The 21,822-nt window shown below is 36.2% G+C and overlaps 1 protein-coding gene across 1 annotated transcript in view; it reads left to right on the top strand.

The window, feature by feature from the left end:
• Zpld1 (zona pellucida like domain containing 1) overlaps nucleotides 1-21,614 on the top strand; it is a 48,914-nt gene extending 27,300 nt beyond the window's left edge. Inside the window, exons 3-10 of the mRNA XM_021654147.2 lie at nucleotides 583-764; nucleotides 2,100-2,172; nucleotides 6,408-6,505; nucleotides 7,886-7,966; nucleotides 13,228-13,399; nucleotides 14,608-14,716; nucleotides 21,016-21,045; nucleotides 21,439-21,614. Of these exons, the coding sequence (XP_021509822.1) occupies nucleotides 583-764; nucleotides 2,100-2,172; nucleotides 6,408-6,505; nucleotides 7,886-7,966; nucleotides 13,228-13,399; nucleotides 14,608-14,716; nucleotides 21,016-21,045; nucleotides 21,439-21,614 (921 nt within the window). The remainder of the gene's footprint in view (nucleotides 1-582; nucleotides 765-2,099; nucleotides 2,173-6,407; nucleotides 6,506-7,885; nucleotides 7,967-13,227; nucleotides 13,400-14,607; nucleotides 14,717-21,015; nucleotides 21,046-21,438) is intronic.
• The last annotated feature ends 208 nt before the right edge of the window (nucleotides 21,615-21,822 follow it).

The raw sequence follows: 21,822 nt of genomic DNA, 5'->3' as shown, positions 1-21,822 counted from the left end.
CTTGTTCCTCTCCCTATCTGTCTCCTACCCAGTTCCCTTCCTCCATTTACCCTAGATGTGTATTTTACTTTTCCTACTGAATGAGATTCAAGCATCCTCTCTGGGCCCTCCTAGTTACTTGGCATCTTTGGGTCTATGGATTTTTGCCTGGTTATCAAGTGAGTACTTACCACATGTGTCTTTCTGGGTCTATGTTACCTCACTTGGGATGATATTTTCTAGTTCCACCCACTTGCTTGTAAAATTCCTGACATCTTTTTTTAAATAGCTGAGTCACCAAAAAAGTTGGGATTTATCAATGAGGTTTAAAAAAATTAATTGTAGACTTCTGTACATGTTATTTTTCCTCTCCAATAGAATAAATAGGAGTCAAATGTCTTTGGTACACATAAAGTTCCATTGACTTTAAAAGTGCATTGTCACTTATAAATTTTATAAAGTATGTATAATTTCAAATCTATACTAGGTTAGAGCTGAAACAAGATGAGAAATAGGCTGTCATAATGTTTTATTTGCATGTAAATTGCATATATTTGCATATGCAAACATTTAATCATTGAACTTGATTTGTTGTTTTAACAGGTGTCCACAATTCCTGGCGTTGGTACTTCTGGGAATGCAACCTCAGTACAGATAGGAAATATTTCTGGATATATTGATACTCCAGACCCACCAGCAGTCATTAGCTACCTTCCTGGGCTCCTTTACAAATTTAGTTGTAGTTATCCATTGGAATATTTGGTTAATAACACACAGCTTGCTTCGTGAGTTCATGCTTTATTTATATTTATTTATTCTTGCTTTCTTATATTGTCTTCCTGCTTGTTTCTGATTTTGAATTTGTAGTCAAACTCTGTGAAATGGAGCACAGCATTGACTCAACTATCTATTATCTCTTTTTACCTATCATCTATCTATCTATTTACGTATCATCTATCTATCTATCTATCTATCTATCTATCTATCTATCTATCTATCTCTATCATCTATCAATCATCTATCTGTCCATCTGTCTATCATCTGTCAATCATATATCTATTTATGATCTATCTATTTGGTATTGTCCTTAATTCCTTTGTACAAATGCCACGAGTACTTATGTAGTTCTGAAGTTTTGCAGTGTTCCCAATGCGTAGGGCAGTTGATCACTGTACTGCTGGGTCCCGCTTGGCCCAACTGCCACTTGCTCTTACTGTTGGATTCTACAGTTCCAGACTCTGAGTTCTTATGACTTTTGGAGAGGGGCACAGAAAGGTGACATGACACAGGTCCAAGGAATTCTAGACAAGAACTGGAGCTATAGAATATATCCATGTCCTTATTTATCATTTCCAAAAATACATACATGAAGACACAGTTTGTCCACAATATAATCACCCAACTTTGTCAACTATTTTTGATGAAATGGATTAATTGAATCAAAAGCTTTTCTTTATAATTTGAGGGTCTGTATTATAAGGCTCCAGTTATTGTTTAATTTTTACTATATGGGAATATGGAAATTACTTTTTGCTTTAGGATTAAAAAAATAAAGAAGTTTTTCATAGCACATTGATGGCATGTCCTTCAGTCAACAGTGAAGATTAGCTCTGGCAAGGCCTTGAGGATAAAGATCGGGGGAGACACATCCCTCATTCTGTCTTCTCCTGGCATACCTGAGCATTTGTTCAACCAATGCTTATTAAGCCCAAACCACTATTACTTACCGTATACTGTTTGTTCTAATATGAAAAAAAGTTGAACAAATCCCTGGCATCACAGAACTTCTTGTGAAACTGATGAAATTCTATTTGCCTCAAATTTAAGATTTTAGGAAATGAGTTTTTCTGAAAAAAAGAATTCTTACATATGTAATGCCAAATAAAAAGATGACTTTTTCAATAAAAAAATCATAAATGGCAGTCTGTCTTCATTTGATCTTTTTTGCTTTTTGATAACTTGCCATCTCGGTGATTTAAACACCACAACTATTGCAGGCCTACTTGAAAGTATGTCACGCTAACTCAAGAGTTTATTGTCTAAAATATAATATCTGGGTATAAACAAAACTTTTAATTTACAATCTCATCAGGACCTTTTCTCTTTCAAATCTGTTTTAGGTCCTCAGCTGCTATTTCTGTGAGAGAGAACAATGGAACATTTGTCAGCACTTTGAACTTGCTCCTTTATAACGTAAGTTGATGGGTGAAAGACGTTATTTCCCCTTTCACTGTTGTGAGGAGTCACTTATGTGAATAGCTTTTCTCTAAAAACCTGCTGAGAGTCACATTAACCCTCCTGCAGTTTTGTAACATTTATCCATCTTTAGTTTCATTTTCATATATCTTAGACATAAAGGTGTGATATAAGCACCATTAAATTTTCTAAAAATTGATAAGTGATTGAAATTTCATACCATAAATATAATTCTGTAATGGTTACTCCAAGAATCCATCTACATTAATTTGCATCACTCCCCCCCCACTCCTATGTGTGTGTGTGTGTGTGTGTGTGTTTGTTTGTTTGTTCATAGTCAGGGTTATGATTTGGGGGAATGGCTTTGTGAGAGAGAGAGTTACACACAGTTCAAATGATACTTCTCTTGGATGCATCAATGGTGATGAATGTGTGTGTTAATATTTTGAACATGGGTTTTGGCTGATGACAATTCTGTCACATCAGAAATAATTTGGAATGATGACATAGGATTGTCTAAACTTTTGTCATGTAAATATCAAGAGTGGCAGTAACACGTGAAAAATACATGGGTTTCTATTTATAACTGTAACATTAATCCCCCAAATGATATTTTCATGTTGATTAAAATTTTTATTCATATATTTTAAATGCCTGATTTAAATATCAATTTTTCAATCTATCAACCAACATTTTTGTAAATTATGAATCTGATTTTTGCATTATTATTCATGTCATCATGGCACTGAGTTATAATTCATGCAACTGATTTAAAAGTCACTGCTTTATCCTTTGAATATAATGAGCTATAAATATTGTAGTAGGACATTTTGCAAAGGCATTTAAAAAATCATGTTTATAAGTTTGTGGTTTGACACCACAGAGTTCTAAACAACACATTAAAATGTGTTGGACTGAAGATTGCCTTTCTGTCATTTGTAAACTGTTTTCAGAAAGTCTACTTGGTTCTATATATTTTGCTGCTATGAACAGATATTTTGTTCAGAAGATGGCCATGTATGTATTATTTTTGTGTAAAGTATTTAGAAAAGTAGCCTGTAATTGCAAGATTATTCTCTGTTGAGTTCTGTGTGCAAACTCTTTGAGGTAGAATCAAGATGGACCATGTCAGATTCAACAATACTTATTGAAACAGAGATAAGAATTTCTGTGATTAATATAGTGAAAAATATATCCATATGTCACTCAATGCTATATTTGTTTTCTGTGAAATTAAACTTGTTTTTCCACTGGAAAAGTAGAAGCTCAAACTATGGCAGAATACATTTGAGGACAATCTTCATGTTAAAATGTCTTTACCATTAGAAATAGCATGACAGTCCTATGGCCCGGGCGTATTCCCACAGAGTTTTTATTGGTGCCAAATAAAAGCCTATTACTTAATAATCTCCATATTTCAATTTTATAGTAGAATATAATCATTTTTCTCTTGCTGTAAGTGAGAATGCCAAAAGTTGAATTTTAATACGTATTCAATAAAAATATTAATAATTGAATTAAAATAAAAATTGAACTTTAAAAGTTTCTTACCAATTACATTTTAAAAAGAAATCATTTCCAACAAAGAGTTTTATTTTTTCTTTTATGTGTTGCTGTGATGGATGTGTGTGTGTGTATGTGTATTTTTCTCGGTGTGTGGATGCATACGTGTGTACAGAAGCGAATGTAGAGGCTCTAGGTTATTGTCAGCAGTCTTCCCCCATTTTTTTCCGACTTTCCACACTGAGTCAAGATCTTGCAGTTAAACCCAGAGCTTGTCCATGAAGCAGACTAGTCTGGTAAAGGATCTTGCTCCAGGGATCCCTGTGTGTGCCTGAATGCTGAAATTACAGGTGGACGACCAAGTTTACCTGACCTTGAGTTCTTTGGAGGGGATGAACCCTGTCCAGAGAGACCTTGAACCACTGAGCCCTCTCTCTAGACAAGGTTTGATATTTTCTTTAAAATTATCAGATTTACTATTTTTGGAGCAAATTTAATTTTATAGACAATTTGACTTAAAATAAATCGAGAAAACATCCCAACACACCCCTATACCCTTGTAAACATTTCCTCTACTTCTGTGTCTTTTACTAGTATGGTTTATTACTTTAAAAAAAAAGGGACTAGTATGGAGACATTACTGTTAGGTAAGAGTGATCATTTATGTTTAATTCACCTTCTTCTTATATGTTCTGTGAGTCTTAAAAATCATAGGACATGTATCATTCACTGCACTCACATATAAATATCATTGCTCTAAACTAGTCTTAATGTCATATTATTTTGCTATAGATCAAGATATTAAAGATTAAGAATTTATATTAGAAAAGAAAATGTTGGAATGCTTTCATTAATTGATTCCAAGCCACATTTATTATTTATTTGGGGTATTAATATTTAGTCACCCAAATGTAATTGTATTGTAGCATTTAAATTTTAATGTCATTTTATAGCCATTAAGAACCGTATTTTCCCCTAGAAGAGTTTTTGTTTATAAGTCCTCAGGCATGCTTGTAAGTTATTTTACATGCCAACTGCTGAACTCTTTTTTTTCTGATTTGATGTTAGGACAGAAACAGCTGCACACTGTCTGGACACAGCCCTCTTCTATCGTTCGTGTTTATGTATGATAGAACACGGTGTAGGTTCTTGAAAAAGTTATATTTGTGAAAAATAACTTTTATTGATAATAAAATTTCTATACATGAGAATTATTTCAGCTAGAATTGAGTCCTTCTCTTTGTGTAACACAAAAGCAACTGTTTTCTCCTCTGTAGAAAGAGAAAGCGAAGACACCTTTTATGTTTGACTTGTTCCTAACTATTAGTGTGTGCTGAGTGGCTGAATAAACAGGGCCGTGCAAACAGTCATGAAAAATCTGATGACTCATGACCCAACCACAAAGGGGTTGCATATCATTTGTAGACGTTTTCTGAGCTTACTTTTTTGTGAAGAAAGCCAGCATTCTTTGGGGCAATATTATTGCAAACATACGATGCAAGAGCAAGATAGGCAATGAACTGAAATTGCAGAAATTGGGAGAGGAATCCAGAAACATTCTGAATAAAAATACTAGCTCTCTGCCATGAATATAGAAGCCATCACTACTTACCACACAGACATAGACAATAATTAGAAGTGTAGGAGCTAACATTTCCCCAAATGTGGCATGCAGTCTCTCATGTACCTGTCTGTCTCAAAAATGGAGTGTTCTCTCATGGATACAATTCTATCATCTGTCAAGCGCCCAAAATTTATTATTAAAAATTCTAAAGTGCTGCTTTCTTCTAGCCAAATAAACATGATCTGCTCCGTATTCTTTGGTGACTCAATTTTCACAGGGAATGGCAAAAATTATTCTGCTGTAAAACAGAAAGCTCATTAGTTATTAATTTTTGGAAAATATTTTTGATGGTTAGATAATTTGACTACTTATATTTCCATGAATGTTTTCCCTTGGTATTTTATATTTTTAATTGTTTCTCTTTATTATCAACTTGTAGATGCAACTTGCAATTTCTAGTGTGATACTGTATTACTGTGTGAGGAATAATAAAAATAAGTTATTTAGAATTGCTCTAAAAATTTTAAGGAAAAGGAAATTTTGAACAAGACTTCTGTGGCAGACATTTTGACAACTCAAAGACTATGTTTTTATTTTTATTATGTTTTTTTTTTTTTTTTCTGTCTGTGTCTCTCTATGTCTTCTCCCCCCCCCCCCTCTGGCTTTAAATTAAATTTTGGAATTTTTTGTCAATCAGATACGTGATTCTAAGTAAATGAAAGATTACCAAAGTGACCACCTGACACTCAAACAAGTGTCAGGTGGTCAATTAATTAAAAGGTTTCAATTAATTAAAGAAAACTGAAATTAGAGGCTAATATAAATAAATGGAATCCTAACTTAAATCAACTCAATATTGGTAGTTAAATACTAAACAAATACTTACCAGTGACTATCAAATATAAATTACATGTACTAAACATTAACCAACACGTGTGATAAAATAATGCAAACAAGGATTAATTTATGCACCAAAATCAACTTGTTGCATTCATATGGGTTAGGACACATTCTGCCAAGATGAAGGTAAAATAAATCCCCTTGGAATCAGTTATGTAGATAGATGTTGATTTAATTGCTCTTTGTTTCTTTAACAGTTTTAAGTAGTAAAGTTTCTATTCATAGAAGATAATGACATGTGGATTATTTATTATTTCATCATTAGGATTCAACCTACAGAGAGCAGTTAATTATCCCAAGTATAGGATTACCCTTGAAAACCAAAGTGTTTGCAGCTGTGCAAGCTACGAATCTGGATGGCAGGTAATTGTGCACTGCTAGCTGAATTAGCTCAAATGCTTAACTCTCCTCAGTCTAATATTAGCTTATTCATTTTGAAGTTTTACTTGAAATATGTGGTCATTGGCACACCGTTAAGTTATGCTAATAAAAATAAGCGACAAATTATAAGGTCGAAGGCGGTGCTACTCACTTTATGTCATTAATTGGTAAACAACTAAACTTTCCATAAACAAACAGGGGCAGTGACTGAAAGAGACCATTCAGAGATCTTTTGGAATGCCAGAATGTTCTATATATCTTCATCAGAAAGATGACTAGCCTGATGTCATTTTATACACTTGTGATTTGTGTATTGGCTCTGTGTGTGTGTATTTAAAATTCATAACAATATCTGTCATTGAAAGAATCTTGTATGGAAATTCTATAAAACAGTTTCTAGAAAGAACTCTGCAATTAAAGAAGCAACATCTGCAAAATTCACTTAAACTTTCTAGAAAGAAAGCCCACCTCAAAAATAAACCCTCTCAAAACTTAAAGGGATCATATCATGATATTGTTTAAAACATAAACAAAACAAAAAAAATCTTATGAGAGAACTAGACAACTAAAGATTGAATCCAGCTCTGTTAAAACTATGTGATACAGGGTGGTTTATTTGGGGGCCATGTACTGTATTTTAGATTTGGGACTCCATGGGAGATTGGTATACCATAGAAATGGGGTGTCTCTTCTCTCTTCATGTTCTCCCTGTTCCGCTAACCATGGATTATGCAACATGCAGCTGTTTAAAGTCATTTTTACCAACTACAGGAATTTCTTTTCATACTATTGACATTTATTTCCTCTGGTAGTTTCTTTTTTTCCCAGTTTTTCATAATGTGAAGAACCGGAATGATGAAATTTATAAATCTTATTCCAATATGACCCTATGGAAGAAAGTTATGCACCCACCTTATGGCTTCTTCTAATAAAGTGCCACCAGGAAATCCCACTCCTACTGTTACTAAGTCAATGCATACAGCAAACACATTTTCTCTGTTCATTATTACTCTCTTTTTATGGGTTTACAGTAACTTCTATAAACAGAGTAGGGTTCATTTTGAAACAACCTGGGTAGAGGTGCAGCTTCCTTGGCAGTTTTGTTCTTCAGGCTTTGACCTTTCACCTGCCTTATCTTCTACTGTTTGTGGCATTGGTCTCCATTCCACTTGACAATTGCCGCAGAATGTTTAAATACACAGATTTTAGAGAAATCTTAACAAACAAGAAACTTGTGCAAATAGCAAGTATTGAGAACATGATTCCCGTGGTAAGACCTTGGCTAGTACTCAATGTCTTTGGATTAATTACAACACTCCAGGAAGGACCTTGACACCAGATCCTGTTTGTTTCTCCCTGCAGATGGAATGTATTAATGGATTATTGCTACACAACCCCATCTGGGAACCCTAATGATGACACTCGGTATGATCTCTTTCTTAGGTAGGTGTCTAAGCCCCACATGGAAACCAGAGACCCAGGTATAAACAATTAAAATGTAATACATAGGCCAGATAAATTATACATCACTGCTGTACATTTTGCTGGACTTTAAACTTACAATTTGAACTTCTAGACTGAAGTACAAAAAAAAAAAATTAAAAGTTTGCAACACAAAATGTTGACAAGTCTATTGCAGAATGAGAACTGTAACTAAGTTACATCCACTAACAATGTTTTATTCATGTTTGGGAGCTATGGGATACTTCACTGTCTTATGTGTATTGCACAGTAAGGTTATCATTCTCAATAAAGGAGAGGAAGCAGGACGATATTGTGCATTGGCAGCTCTACTATCTTATCATACGTCAAAAAGACAGTAAAATTAAAGTAATGGTTGAAAAATCTAGATCCCAAAGCACTTTTGTTCATTTATCAGTATTTAATATGGATGTACAATATAGCATGCTACTCTTTTTTTGTTTTAACCAGCGCCAATAACTTTAACTTTGTTCCCCAATAGACAGTGATAGAGTGAATGCAATCTATGTCTAGGAAAAGGGGACATTGATCATAAAACCACTCAATCATTCCAGCTCCCTTTCAGCATTTTTATCTGACAGCAGAACAGACTTGAGAGTTAAGCAATGTCTTCTAATCAAGCTTGTAAAATGTGCTTGGCTCAGATCATTGCAGTTATTGACACATGATGGGTGAAGCATAATGAGAAACCAACGAATGTGCTTTATTGGCTAACCAAGGTTAAAATGGTGTGCAGAGGGTATGGCCGAGCTACCGCTTTTAATATATTAGATTGCTGGAAATGTTAATCTCAGCTAGGTTTTGGATGAAAAGAAAAATGTCAGTGTGTATGAAAAGGTTTAAAAGAGTTCAGATTGCATGATTTTACTTTTCCAGATTTAGAAGTATATTTTGCAGCATTAATGGTATTCTAGTTTATCAGTTTTATTAAAATAGTAAAGTATGGGGGTAAACTGCATATACAGCAGAAAAAAAATTTACCAAGTGAATGAAATGACAGATGACCAGTAAATCAAGGACTTCCCACTGGTGCCACTATCATGCAGTGAGTTATTAAATGGAAAAAATAAGCAATTTATTTTATCATTTTCTCCTTGATACTTTCATTTCTGAAAATTAAAGCGTTAAGTATTAAAGAATAAAGCTTAAGAACTGGCATACGTAATTTTGTATATAATGAGAAAAGACTATAAGCCAAAAATTTTACTGTGGGTATTTATAAGTGGAAGCACTATGCATTATTTTGATTTGACATTTGTTTTTCAGCGTTTGTGTAATGATCACAAATCAATTATATACAATGTCATCATGGGACTTCTGGAGTAAATATGGTGGCAACTTCTGGATCATTTAGGTTTCTTATTGGAAATTTTAGAGGGTAAAAGACAGGTGCTGATGATGGTAAAATAGAGGCAACTCTAAGAAGTGTGGCTAGAAGAAGTTTTCTCTGAACTGGAGATGCTGGGAGCTGGGCTGGTGTCTAACAGCTGCCTGGCTGGGGAGCCTCAGAAGTGATTCTGGAGAGGGCTCCTGGAGACCCCACCGTGGTAGAACTTGTAAACGGAAGGAAGGGATCCTGTCAGTAAGGTGGAAGACTCACCTTCTAATGCCCTTCTCTATTCTTGGAGCCCAGGACAGTCAACAAAGTCTCTGAATGTCTTAGAGTTCAGCTAGGCAGAGGAAATTCAGCCATAGAACTGCAGTGTATTTAAACACTTCTACCGCCATGAAATGGAAGCATGGAACCCTTGAGGTGAAGAAACCATGAAGAAGGCCATTACCATTCTACTTTGCTTTAGGAGCCTCTGAAAGCAACAAGTTCGGCTAAATCCAGATATTTCAGACAGCAACTGTAATCAAAGGCGGGCATTTTTTTATTTATTTTTACTATTAATTACACTTTATCCATTTTGTATTCCCCCATAAGCCCCTCCCTCTTCCCCTCCCGATCTCACCCCCCCTTTCTCATGCATGCCCCTCCCCAAGTCCACTAATAGGGGAGGTCCTCTTTTCCTTCCTTCTGATCTTAGTCTATCAGATCACATCAGGAATGACTTTGAAATGCACTAAAAGTTATTGAAAATGGCAAAAAAGAACTTTAAATATGAATTCATCAGAAAGAAATATCATAAAATAGAAAACTTTTGTAACTGAACATCTCAACACTAATTCTAAAATTATTAAAAGGCTACTTTAGTAACACTGATCAAATTCTTAGAACTCAGAAAAATGAAAACAGAAAAATAGAAGGTAGGGCTATGAAGATGTGAAAACGGAACTGGACAAATTTAAGATGGAAAGAGTTGTGATTAGAATATAGTCACAGACTAGAGCCAGATAAAAATAGAACATAAATTAGGGAAAATGGGGAGGGGCAGAGAGGGAGAAGAGGGAGGAAGGGCGGGATTGGGAGGAAATGACGAAGGTGCTACAGCCAGGATACAAAGTTAATAAATTGTAATTTATAATAATAATAATAATAAATTAAAAAGTAATAAATGCAAATAAAAAGAAACAACTATAAAGACAAAAAGATTTATGTAGAAATGATAAATAAGAATAAAAACATATTGGTGTGTGCATATGTATTTTGTGTACATATATTATATGAAATATATCAATTATATTATAAACACATATCTTTCAAATATCCAAAATAATAGAACATTGTTTAAAAGTATAATTTAAGAATACTCTCCTAAACTAAACAAACAAAAAATAAAAGAAATCACATTGACTTAGCGAAAAGATGTACGAGGTGAAATTTAAAGTTTCCTAAAGTGGAAACAAGAAGAAACTGATAAAATCTAGTCAACAATCCCTACAATTTGGAGACTTTATCTCTCAAGAAACTTAGCTGAGATCAGAAAATGAGAACATGTCTCAAAGAACAAGGCGGAGGATGATTGAGGAAGGTATCTCAGCTCAAACCCTGGACTCTGTGGGCATGTACATCCACAACCACAACCGTAAACATACACAAACAACGATCTGTATATTGAGAGATAGTGATTATAGTAATATCGTGAAACAAAATGTTCTATTCCTTTGAAGTTCTAAAACTCAGAATTAACACTTGGTTTTAAAAAGACAGTACGTTTACAAATTAAAATTCACTAGAAAAAAAAGACTGAAAAAAAAAAACATAGCCACAGCTAATGAGATAAAGAAAAAATGGCTGACTGATACACAGAAAATGCCAACTGTCAGGTAGGGAGTGAGAATGGAAACGCAGAGAACATGGTCCACCAGATCTTGTAGCAAAAGCTCTAAAATTAGCAAAGGATGCAGTGTTGGGCTAGAAAGGAAGAGGAAGTATTGAGCGATAAGTTTAGAAGTAGATCTTGGAACAGGAGAATTCAGTGTCTCAAGAGTACAGGGCCCCAAATGAGAGATGAACAGGATTTAAAAAGGAGAAAAGCTCTGGACAATGAATAATTGTGAGAAAAGTATCAGTTCTATACTTCACACTCCAATGCTAATAAACTCCAAATATATTATTAATTTAAATGCTTAAAATATGGCTTCAGAAGTAGAAAATAAAATACATAAAACACATTTTCCTTTTTATTTATTATTTATTACAATTTATTCACTTTGTATTCCTTCCCCTAGTCCACTGATAGGGGAAGTCCTCCTCCCCTACTATCAAACCCTAGTCTATCAGGTCTCATCAGGACTGGCTGCATTGTCTTCTTCTGTGGCCTGGCAAGGCTACGCCCCCCCAAGGGGAGGTGATCAAACAACCAGCTACTGAGTTCATATCAGAGACAGCCCCTGCCCCCCTTACTAAGGAATGCACGTTGAGTCTGAGCTGTGTATGGGCTTCATCTGAGCAGAGGGTCTAGGTCCTCTCTGGGCTCAGGTTTTTTAGCTCTGTTGGTATCCTTGTGGAGCTCCTGTCCCCTCCAGGATCTTTCTCTTTCCCCCTTCTTTGATAAGATTTCCTGCACTCTGCCTAGGGTTTGGCTATGAGGCTCAGCATCTGCTTTGACTCTCTGCTGGGTAGATTCTTTCAGAGGTTCTGTGGGGTAAGGTTTTGCCCTATTCCCTTTCTTTTAAAACTTTGGGTGCATTGTCTCAAGGTTGTAATCCCAGCACTTGGGAAGGCAGAGGCAGGCGGCTCTCTGTGAGTTCAAGGCCAACCTGGTCTACAGAGCAAGTCCAGGGAAGCCAAGGCTACACAGAGAAACCTTGTCTTGGAAAACAAAAACAAAAACAAACAAAAACAAAAACAAAAACAAAAAAAAAACCAACCAAACAAAAATCAACCAACCAACCAACCAACCAAATAAACAAATGAAAAACTTTGGAATAAGGCCGAACAGCAAAACAAGACAACTTGCAATATACGTACTACATCAAGAACTATTCTCGTTAACATGAAAATCTTTTATGAATCAGAAAAAGGAAGCCCAAGGCTACAGTTGAATTTTGGTAAAGGAAGTACACAGTTTACAATGTATATGAAAAGACAGATTAATTTGTAGTAATAACAGTGTACCTCATAATTATATTGGGATATTTTCTTGTTACTATCAATCAAGAGGAGAACAATTCACTAATATATACATGATATATTATACATAATATATTAAAAATGAAACATTTGTAGAAGGAAATATGGTAATATATATTAGATTATCTTGATATGTGTAATATTTTGTACATGTTTAAAATTGTTTGCTTCTAGGATATAAGTTTTTGATTATAATGAATAATTAAAGAAATAAATACTACCTGAATAAGGAATTGACTAAACAAATTCCAGCATATGTGCACACTGGAACACTAAACAGTTGTTTAAAAATAATGGCAGGGCTCTTTTAAATACATATACAAAAAAGATCTGTAAAATGAATACTAATATAATAAAAAACATGGTCTATATATAATAGACTAAAATAACAGTATTTTTTATATGAATATGAACTTACTTTCATACAGCCTGTCAGAATACAAAATAGATACAATATTTTTTTTTCCTGAGGTTTCCATGTGAGCATGGTGTGGTGATGGATGGGTGATTTCATGGTTTTACTTTTTATTATCAGGACCTTTGAATCCTGGGATAGTATGGCACTCCTAACACTTGATGTTAGTTATCATGAGATCAGAAACTGCTCTTTTTACATTTTCTGATTTGTTTGCAGTCATCATAACTACCTGATTTCCTTATGTACCTGCCAATTGTGTCTTGTTTTCACATTTCCAAACTGTAGCTGTGACAAAGATCCTCAGACAACCGTTATTGAAAATGGCAGAAGCCAGCGTGGACGGTTTTCATTTGAGGTCTTCCGTTTCGTGAAACACAAGAATCAGAAGATGTCCACGGTCTTCCTGCACTGCCTCACGAAGCTCTGCAGAGCGGATGACTGTCCCCTCCTCATGCCAGTAAGTTTATAAGCAATTTTATTTCAAGTCACTGAATTAACTAAAGCTGAAAGACTATCAGATCTCAGGAAAGTCATAGGTCAGGGTGAACTACGACTTGATGGTTCATCTAGTAAGGATTTATTGAATGTCTACTTCGTGCCAACTTGGGGATGAAATGATAGAATGATGGAGTGATGGGGTGATGGAGTGGTGGAGTGGTGGAGCTATAATGGGTTTGAATTCAGTTGGCTTATCTTTTAGAATCATGAAAGAATGACCCAAACAAAACAAAACAAGGCAAAAACGGTAACAAAGGCAGATGAGTCCAGGGGTTGTAGTAAGAGGGAGTGATCACCCTTTGAGAAAGAGGGGACTGTTGGAGGGATAGACAGGGCAGATGATTCTGCTTGTGATTTTGAGGATGGGTGAACCTCAGCAGGGCAAAACTAAGTGTGAGAGACAGTCCCTACCAAAGGATGCTCAGAAGTTACAGACACGTGTAATGGTGTGGGAGGAAGGGAAACACGAGGGTTAGGATGACTGTAGAAGGTAGATGAGTGCCAGAGGGTTAAGGAATCCTTTCAATAAAAAGAAGTCTCTGAAAGATCTGGACCAAGTGGAAGGGAGCCACCATTAAAACACTGATATAGCGAGCAGGGAATTTAAAAATGTTTAAAGTTTTATTAAGACGATATCCCTAGAATTACATTAATAGTAACCCAAGAACAAATGTAAGCACTTTTCTCAAATTTAAATTAGCTTTAATGTTTATATTTATAATTAATCTATGCCTAAATATGATGTTGTTTCTTTAACTCACTGATCCCTTTGTCTTAACTCACTGAATGAGGTGGAGGCAAAAGCAGAGTACATATTACCCTGGGTCTGTGCTGACCAACATTTTAGGGAAGAATTTATTAAAGGCTTGAGAGAAATAAAAGTGGCAAAGTTTGATAAACACAGCTCGTTTCCAGGAGAGCTGTTGAGCTACGTAAACTAATGAGGCAGTGCACAATTATAGCGGGGAGGAAATAAGAAATGTGGCCCAAGCCAGGGGAAGAAGCACTGTAGTAGTTATATGCAAAGTAATTAAATAAACTCACAGAAGGAAACGAATAAAATTAAACATGTGGTGTGTCTTCCAAAATAATCTGCTTTCCAAATGGCCGTGAAGAAACAATTTTGTGCTTGGTGTGGAATTTCACTTGTTTTCATTAACACCTCAGATTTGTGGCAACAGAAAAAAGAGAGATGCTGGGAGTGGGACAACCTGGACCCCTCAGAGGACTTCGGGAAATGCTGTCCTGTCTGCTGGCCCCATCATCACTCGGAGTGGTAAGCAGGCCCCTCCATATTTATATATCAGGAGAGGGATCCAAAATGGCCAGCTTCTTGGCCTCTAAGGCGATCCCCATGTTTGTAAAAAACACTAGTTAGCCGTGAGACTAGTTAACAATTTTAATATCTCAGCGTTTTCCTATTTCCCCAGTGTTCACACACACACACACACACACACACACACACACACACACACACACAGTGCAAATGTTTCTTAATCTGTGTGCCTCCAACGTGCACTTTCTGCTTATTGTCTCCCTATTGTGGCACACCTGTGAAGACTGTATCTATTTCTCCGGTTATCTATCTTATCATTGAACTTGACCAGGAGGCCCTGTCGGAGACCTGGCAGGCACACAGAAGTGAAAATTGATCCTGTAAGATAGTTTCCTTGGTGCTGAAGAGATGGCCCCATAGCTAAGAGCACGGGCTGTGCTCTTTCAGAGGAAGGAGGACCCATGTTTGTTTCCCAGCTCCCATACAGGCGGTCCTCAATCTCCTGTAACTGCAGATCCTGGAGATCTGATGCCTCTAGCCTTCCCTGGCATACATTCGCACTCACTTGTGCACACAGGTGTGTGTGTGTGTGCATGCACAAATGCACACATATAAATAAAAAGGACAGGATCTTTTAAAAAAGGCAACATTTTTTCTTTCTAGCGTAACACTCTCTGTGTTCTGAAAATCCTTCTTTAGGCTACTACCCTCAAACCTTACTTCCTCGTGTGAATTCGCTACTTCTTCGTTAACTGTACTATTAAACATTGTTGAGTTGCCCAGGTTTGGTACCACTTGCTTCATTGCTTCCTTCTCTACCCAGTGAACCCATCCGCCCTCACACGTTTATATGAGCAGATGGACACAGTATCAATACACTTACATTCTTATAGACACAAACATTTTTTTCACACATGCTTATGCACAAAATCACATTGACTCAAAAAAAAAAAAGGGGGGGTATGGATTTAATTCCGTATGACTCTAGAAGCTTCTGGAGTTGATTGTATAAAACAGACATGTGTGGTAAATAATACTGAAACTGATGCTGGACACACTTGACTCTAGGTCTAGCTTTTATTCTAAAAAGCCATGTGGCTGCTAATTACTGTATTTCTCTAGAGGTATGATTTTTTTTTTTTGCGTGTTCGATATGTAGAGTTTTTAAAGGTAGGTTTGAGGATTCTTAATAACGTAGTTGCAAATGTTCTCAAAAAATAAAGGGAACAATTTTGGTTTGGGTTTATGATATTAATGTTTCCTCAATTTTCTATTATCTGTAAGGCTGTTATTGTCTTTCCATTAAATTGCCTTTACCTTTTGCCAGTGTCACCCATCTAATAGAAAAAAAAATGCAAGTTTGCCTGAAATACATAAATAATTAAGTAAAAAGTACTTTTAGCTTTAAAATGCTTGAAATTGAGTTAATAATTCAGTTCATTGTGTTTGAATAGACATACCATTATTGAAAAAATGCTAAGAGGACCTTTAAATAATGCAGATGATTATTAAATGTGAAATATTCAAACTTAGTCTCTACTCTCTGAGGGTTTGTCTGAATGGTTTGAAGATGAGTTTTTGGAGGTTTGTAAAAGACCCAGGTCTAAACTTTAATTGATGTGTCATCACCCAAGCCACCAAAGTCTATATCCTGAAAACCCGAGAGACCTAGCAGAGTGCCGCTGCTGTCATGCCCAGAGTTCGTCCTTTCTGGTTGGTGAACTGTTTCCACGTCAAGCATGTCCTGAATGACACAGGAGAACTTTCTCCTGTGTCAGGAGAGCTTTCTCCACTGACAAAGCCTGAAAGGGTCATCTTGAGACGCTGTTCGGGAGTCCTCCAGTATCGTTCTACCTTGTTTTATTATTGCTCTTATTTTGATAAGTAGCATGAGGTTGGTCCATAAAATGGCCTCATTGTTTACAGTTCAATATAACAACATTGGAATACTACAAGATCCATGCACTCTTCAAAATTCCACAAGAATACAGAATTCAGGCCGTGACTGCCTTCAGACAAATTTCATGTAAACTTCATACTCAGCTTCCTGACCTGAGCTATCCTGAGCTATCCTTTTTCCTTTGTCTCACTAAAGTTTCTCCTGGAGTCTTCTAAAAGTTATCTCTCCAGGTCCAGTGATGGGTTGTCTATAGATAAGTCCAATTCAGGCTTAGTTTTCCCTCTTCAAAGTCCTGATCCTTGGAAATTTTGCTCAATTTATTGAGTGAACAGATACTCCCTGCCTGGAGATGTCTGGCTTGGATTAAATCCACCAAGTTGAAAAAACTTAGGAATCTTCTTCTAGTTTGCTTTTAATGAAATTAAATCTGCTTTGGTTATTTTGCTCATTTAACCCCTTCTGTTAGTTCATTTCTAAAAATGCTCATGTTTTGAAATGTATAACCTTCAATGTTTCTGCAGTATTCTTACTAAAAGCTTTGAAATATTAACATTTCTAAGGCAGACAACGCCTGTACTAAAAAATTCTGCTACAAATGCTGGAAAACAATAACACTTAATTGTGTTGCTAACATAAATTGTTACAAATAACCCAAAGCCAAACTCTTGTTCAAGCACCATCCTTGAATTTTGTGGGTAGTTAATAATTCATAAGAGCACACTTATTTATTCTCTACATAGAACAGACACTCTGTTAGAAACTAACCCAGGAAGTTTCCCTTTAAGGATTGTAGAGTTCAGGGACAGACTATTAACATACATTACGTAATGAGATTTTTTTTTAACGTTTAGTGCTTTTTTAAAAGTGTAAAATATGGGGTTCATTTTACAGCATAAGTAATTAAACATTTTTTTAACTTTGCTAAAGATAAGGGAAATATTTATTCTGTGTATATCTTCTCAGTGAGTGATATTTACATTTTTCACTTAGTACAGCTTTTTAGACGGGAGGAAAACATATCGTAGCAATGTGTATGCCATTACTGGCTTACACAGCTGTGGAACTGCCACTGTTGCTTCTCCTGTATGAATCCTTAGACAGCTGAATATTCTTTCAGGAGCTCACTGAGTTTAATATTCAAACTTAGCTTGTTGCTTAATGCTTCATGCCTTTCTTTTAACATGTATGTACACATCAAGACCAAAAGGAATGGAGGAAATGCAGAAGTGGGTGGTGACCTAACCCTCCAGAAAAACATTTACCTCCTCTTTGGGGCTAGACAGTTCTTTTTATTACAGGAGCACATTAAGTTAGAGGATATCAACAACAACAATCAGAAAGGCAATCTTCTACTAGAATCTGTTCTTCAAATGCAATTTCAAACCGCATCCAAACAGTGCATGGTTTGATTGAAGCTATCTGACAGCACTATAATGCTTTCATTTTTTCTGCTCTGGAACCTGGAACTAGTGTTTTCATTTGACATGAAAGGTTTGGTTCTAACACACGGGGACATTTTGTCCATAGCAAAGTGTTCACGGGGGTATCCAGAATATGGGGGTATCTACTGATTTTTCAGTAGAGGGTAGCAATGGGAATGCAGATGTTTTGATAGATTTTTCTTAATCCTCGGGATTCAGAAAATAGTGGTGTGTGTGGGAGGGGGCGGTTAGTCAGGGCTTCTGTGCTTCATTCTGGACACTTCTTAAGAAGGAGCTTTGTATTTAATGCAAGCTTAAAGGAATTAAGATAAATAAAAAGGATATTAAAAAGGGGGGGTTCAGCTTATCTTGTGAACAAGACGTGGATGTCTTTTGAATGAATCACCACAGTCCATTCATCCCATTTATTTCCATGAGAAAGGCAGTACCTTTACATAGAGATGTTAGAGGTTAGGATGTTCCTGTGACTGTCATTTTTCTTTTTTTTTTTTTTTTTTTTTTTTGTGCTACTACAATGCAGTGCACATTGTAAAACATCTTCTTAGTGAGTACTTATACATACTGCAAAGCTTCCCCAAAGTGAGTCCATGCACAGTGCAAATAGTTCTCTGAGTAGATGCCATATTACCTTTGGCATCTGAATTTCAGGACCTCGTAACAGGACTGTATTTTTTGCTATGAATCAATTTTCTTTCTTTCTTCTTTTTTTTTCCATGAAACCTATTTTCTTTTTTAATTAATACTATTTATTACAATTTATTCACATTTTATCCCTACTGTAGCCCCCCTCTTCTCCACTTATGCTCCTGCCCTAGTCCACTGTTACCCGAGGTCCTCCTCCCCTTCTTTCTGACCCTAGCCTATCAGGTCTCATCAGGACTGGCTGCATCATCTTCCTCTATGGTCTGGCAAGTCTGCACCACCAGGAAGAAGTGATCAAAGAGCAGCCACTGAGTTCATGTCAGAGACAGCTCCTGATCCTCTTACTAGGGAACCCACTTGGAGACTGAGCAGCCTGTGGGTTTCATCTGAGCAGGGGCTCTATGTCTTCTTCATGCATGGTTGTTGGCTGGAGTGTTGGTCTCTGCAGACCCCGCCTGGTCCCACGTGTTTTGGCTCTGCTCATCTCCTTGAGGAGCTCCTGTCACCTCCAGGTCTTTCTATCTTCCCCTTCTTCCATAAGAATCCCTGCACTCTGCCCAAAGTTTGGCTATGAGCTTCAGCATATCTTTCAATACCCTGATGGGTAGAGTCTTTCACAGGCCCTTTGTGGAAGGCTTCTGTCTTCTCCTACTTCTGATGTCTATCATGTTTGCCCTTCTGAATGAGGTTTCAGCCTCTTCCCTAGGGTCCTCTGTATTGTTTAGTTTCTTTAGGAATATATGACACATGGTGGAGAGATTGTGGAGGAAGGGGAACCCTCCTCCATTGTTGGTGGGACTGTAACTTTGTACAACTACTTTGGAAATCAATCTGGTACTTTCTCAGAAAATTAGCTTCCTCAAGATACAGCTATACCACTCCTGGGCAAATACCCAAAAGATGCTAAGCCACACAACAAGGACATTTGCTCAACTATGTCCATAGCAGCTTTATTTATAAAAGGCAGAATCTAAAGACAACTTAGATTTCCTCAACTGAAGAATGGATACAGAAATCATGGTACATTTAGTAAATTTACACAATGGGTTACTACTCAGCAATTAAAAACAAGGAAATCAGGAAATTGCAGGCAAATGGATGGAACTAGAAAAGATCATCCTGAGTGAGGTAAGCCAAAAGCAGAAAGAAACATATGGTATATACTCACTTATAAGTGGATATTAGCCATATAATACAGGATAAAAATATTCAAATTTCTGAAAGGAAACATAATCAGATATTTTATAAATATTTCCCCAGAGCCAAGTATGTAAAATATTTTGTTTGTGGAGAATAATATTTCAGATATTAAATATTTTTATACTTGATTTATATTATTTTAGACAAAACACTTTGAACTGGACTCTTGATTTTATCATATATTTACCTTGCCATAGAGTCAATGACAGATGAAAATTTCCACACCTGTGAAAAACTGGAGTATCAATAATATCTAAGCTACAGGGCTATCATGAGGATTAAATATGACAATACATGAAATAGCACTTTATGATCTCTACAGTGCTACACAGTTACAAATGCATTAGTTGTAACAAAAAAGTGTATAATCCATGAATAAGCAAGTATGCATATGTTATGATTTAAAGAACAACCACAGACATACATGTAAATCATGACTACTCTAGTTGATGGCTTAAAGGCTAATTTTAACATGGTTGCAAATTGGGCCATGAGAATAAGAAAACTAAGTATTTGTGGCTCATTGCCTCTGTTATGTCCACCAAGGAAACGTGAAAATCATCAGCCTCAATCTTCTACTTAGCAGTTGCAAATAGAGCTTAAACCCAAGCTCAGGAGTCCAGTTGGCTTTGTGTTTAGTTACTGAGTGTGAATTTATCTTTTGTATCTCAGAATGATGTTTCTGCAGATTATGTTAGACAAATTGGCAACACTTAAAATAGAGTGACACTAAAAAATGAATATTTCTCTGCAACAGAATAATAAATGGTAGGTTATAGGTCCATAAAAATATGTAATAGCTGTTAACAATTACTGACCTCACTAACCTGGCAGAGAAAAAATGATGAAACAAATCTGGCAGGAAAGACTACAGTAGAGTATATTTTGTGAGCGTATTTGTAGACTTGAGGATGAGATCTGGTTTATGGGGAGTAGAAAATGGGAAAACAGAAAGGGTTACAAGCTTTCCTTCATGAATTCTCCATGGAGCTCTGGTGAGGGGTTGGTGAAGAAAATAAATAGGGATGGAGTTTAAAACTGATGGAGTTAGAACACACAAAAGCTAATGTTTGGCGATACATTTTCACTTCTATTTTTCTGTTATTTCTCCTCAGATGAGACGCCAACCAATAATTCACAGCTTGGTAAGATATTAGCAAATGAAAGTCCTATGTTTCCAAATGTTTTGGTGATCTTTTATGAAACTAGTCTACTAATGAAATGAACTCTAGTTTCCCAAATTTTCTAAGTTTTAAAAAACAGTTCACAGAGGAATTTAAAATCTGTATGTGATGTGTTGGTCAATTTTTATAGAATCTTTAGCTTTTAATTTGGTTTGTTTTGCCTGTGTTTGTGATGCCAAACTTCTGATATATACAATACTTTGGTTCTTGGCTGAATTATAGTTAATACAATATAGCATGCTCCAGGGTGATTTTGTGAGATAGTCATCGGGGAAATTCTGAAGGAACAAAGTGGGAAGGCAGAGCGATAACTACATCCTGAAGACTTTCTAACAGTGTGTATGATTCTTACAGGTTCCTTGAGTGGGCCTCCCTTTCAGATGAATGCCGTCACCAGCTCTCTTATATCGGGCATCGTCATTCTGGGAGTCACGTGTTTCTCGCTCCTCTTGTGCTCCATGGCCCTTTTACACAGAAAGGGATCCACCAGCTTGGTATTGAGTGGTGTAAGAAACCCTGTCTTTGAGTAGCAATAACTGGTTCTGCTTCAGGAGGAAGGCTTTATTGACTACTCCATGTGACTGTGGTCAGCATTCCATCTGAGTTGAATGGCAGCCACATTTGATATTTTTAGGTTAGATGGATTTCATGTTGTAGCTCATGAGCATTAAGATAGTGAAAGAATTTTGGTGATATTGCTACTGCCACCTATATAAGTGGCCAATCCTATTTTCAATG

The sequence above is a fragment of the Meriones unguiculatus genome, chromosome 17 (assembly GCF_030254825.1).
Source record: "Meriones unguiculatus strain TT.TT164.6M chromosome 17, Bangor_MerUng_6.1, whole genome shotgun sequence".
NCBI classification, from domain to species: Eukaryota; Metazoa; Chordata; class Mammalia; order Rodentia; family Muridae; genus Meriones; species Meriones unguiculatus.
The sequence above is the reverse complement of the archived record's forward strand: the minus strand, read 5'-3'. Positions and strand labels throughout refer to the sequence as shown.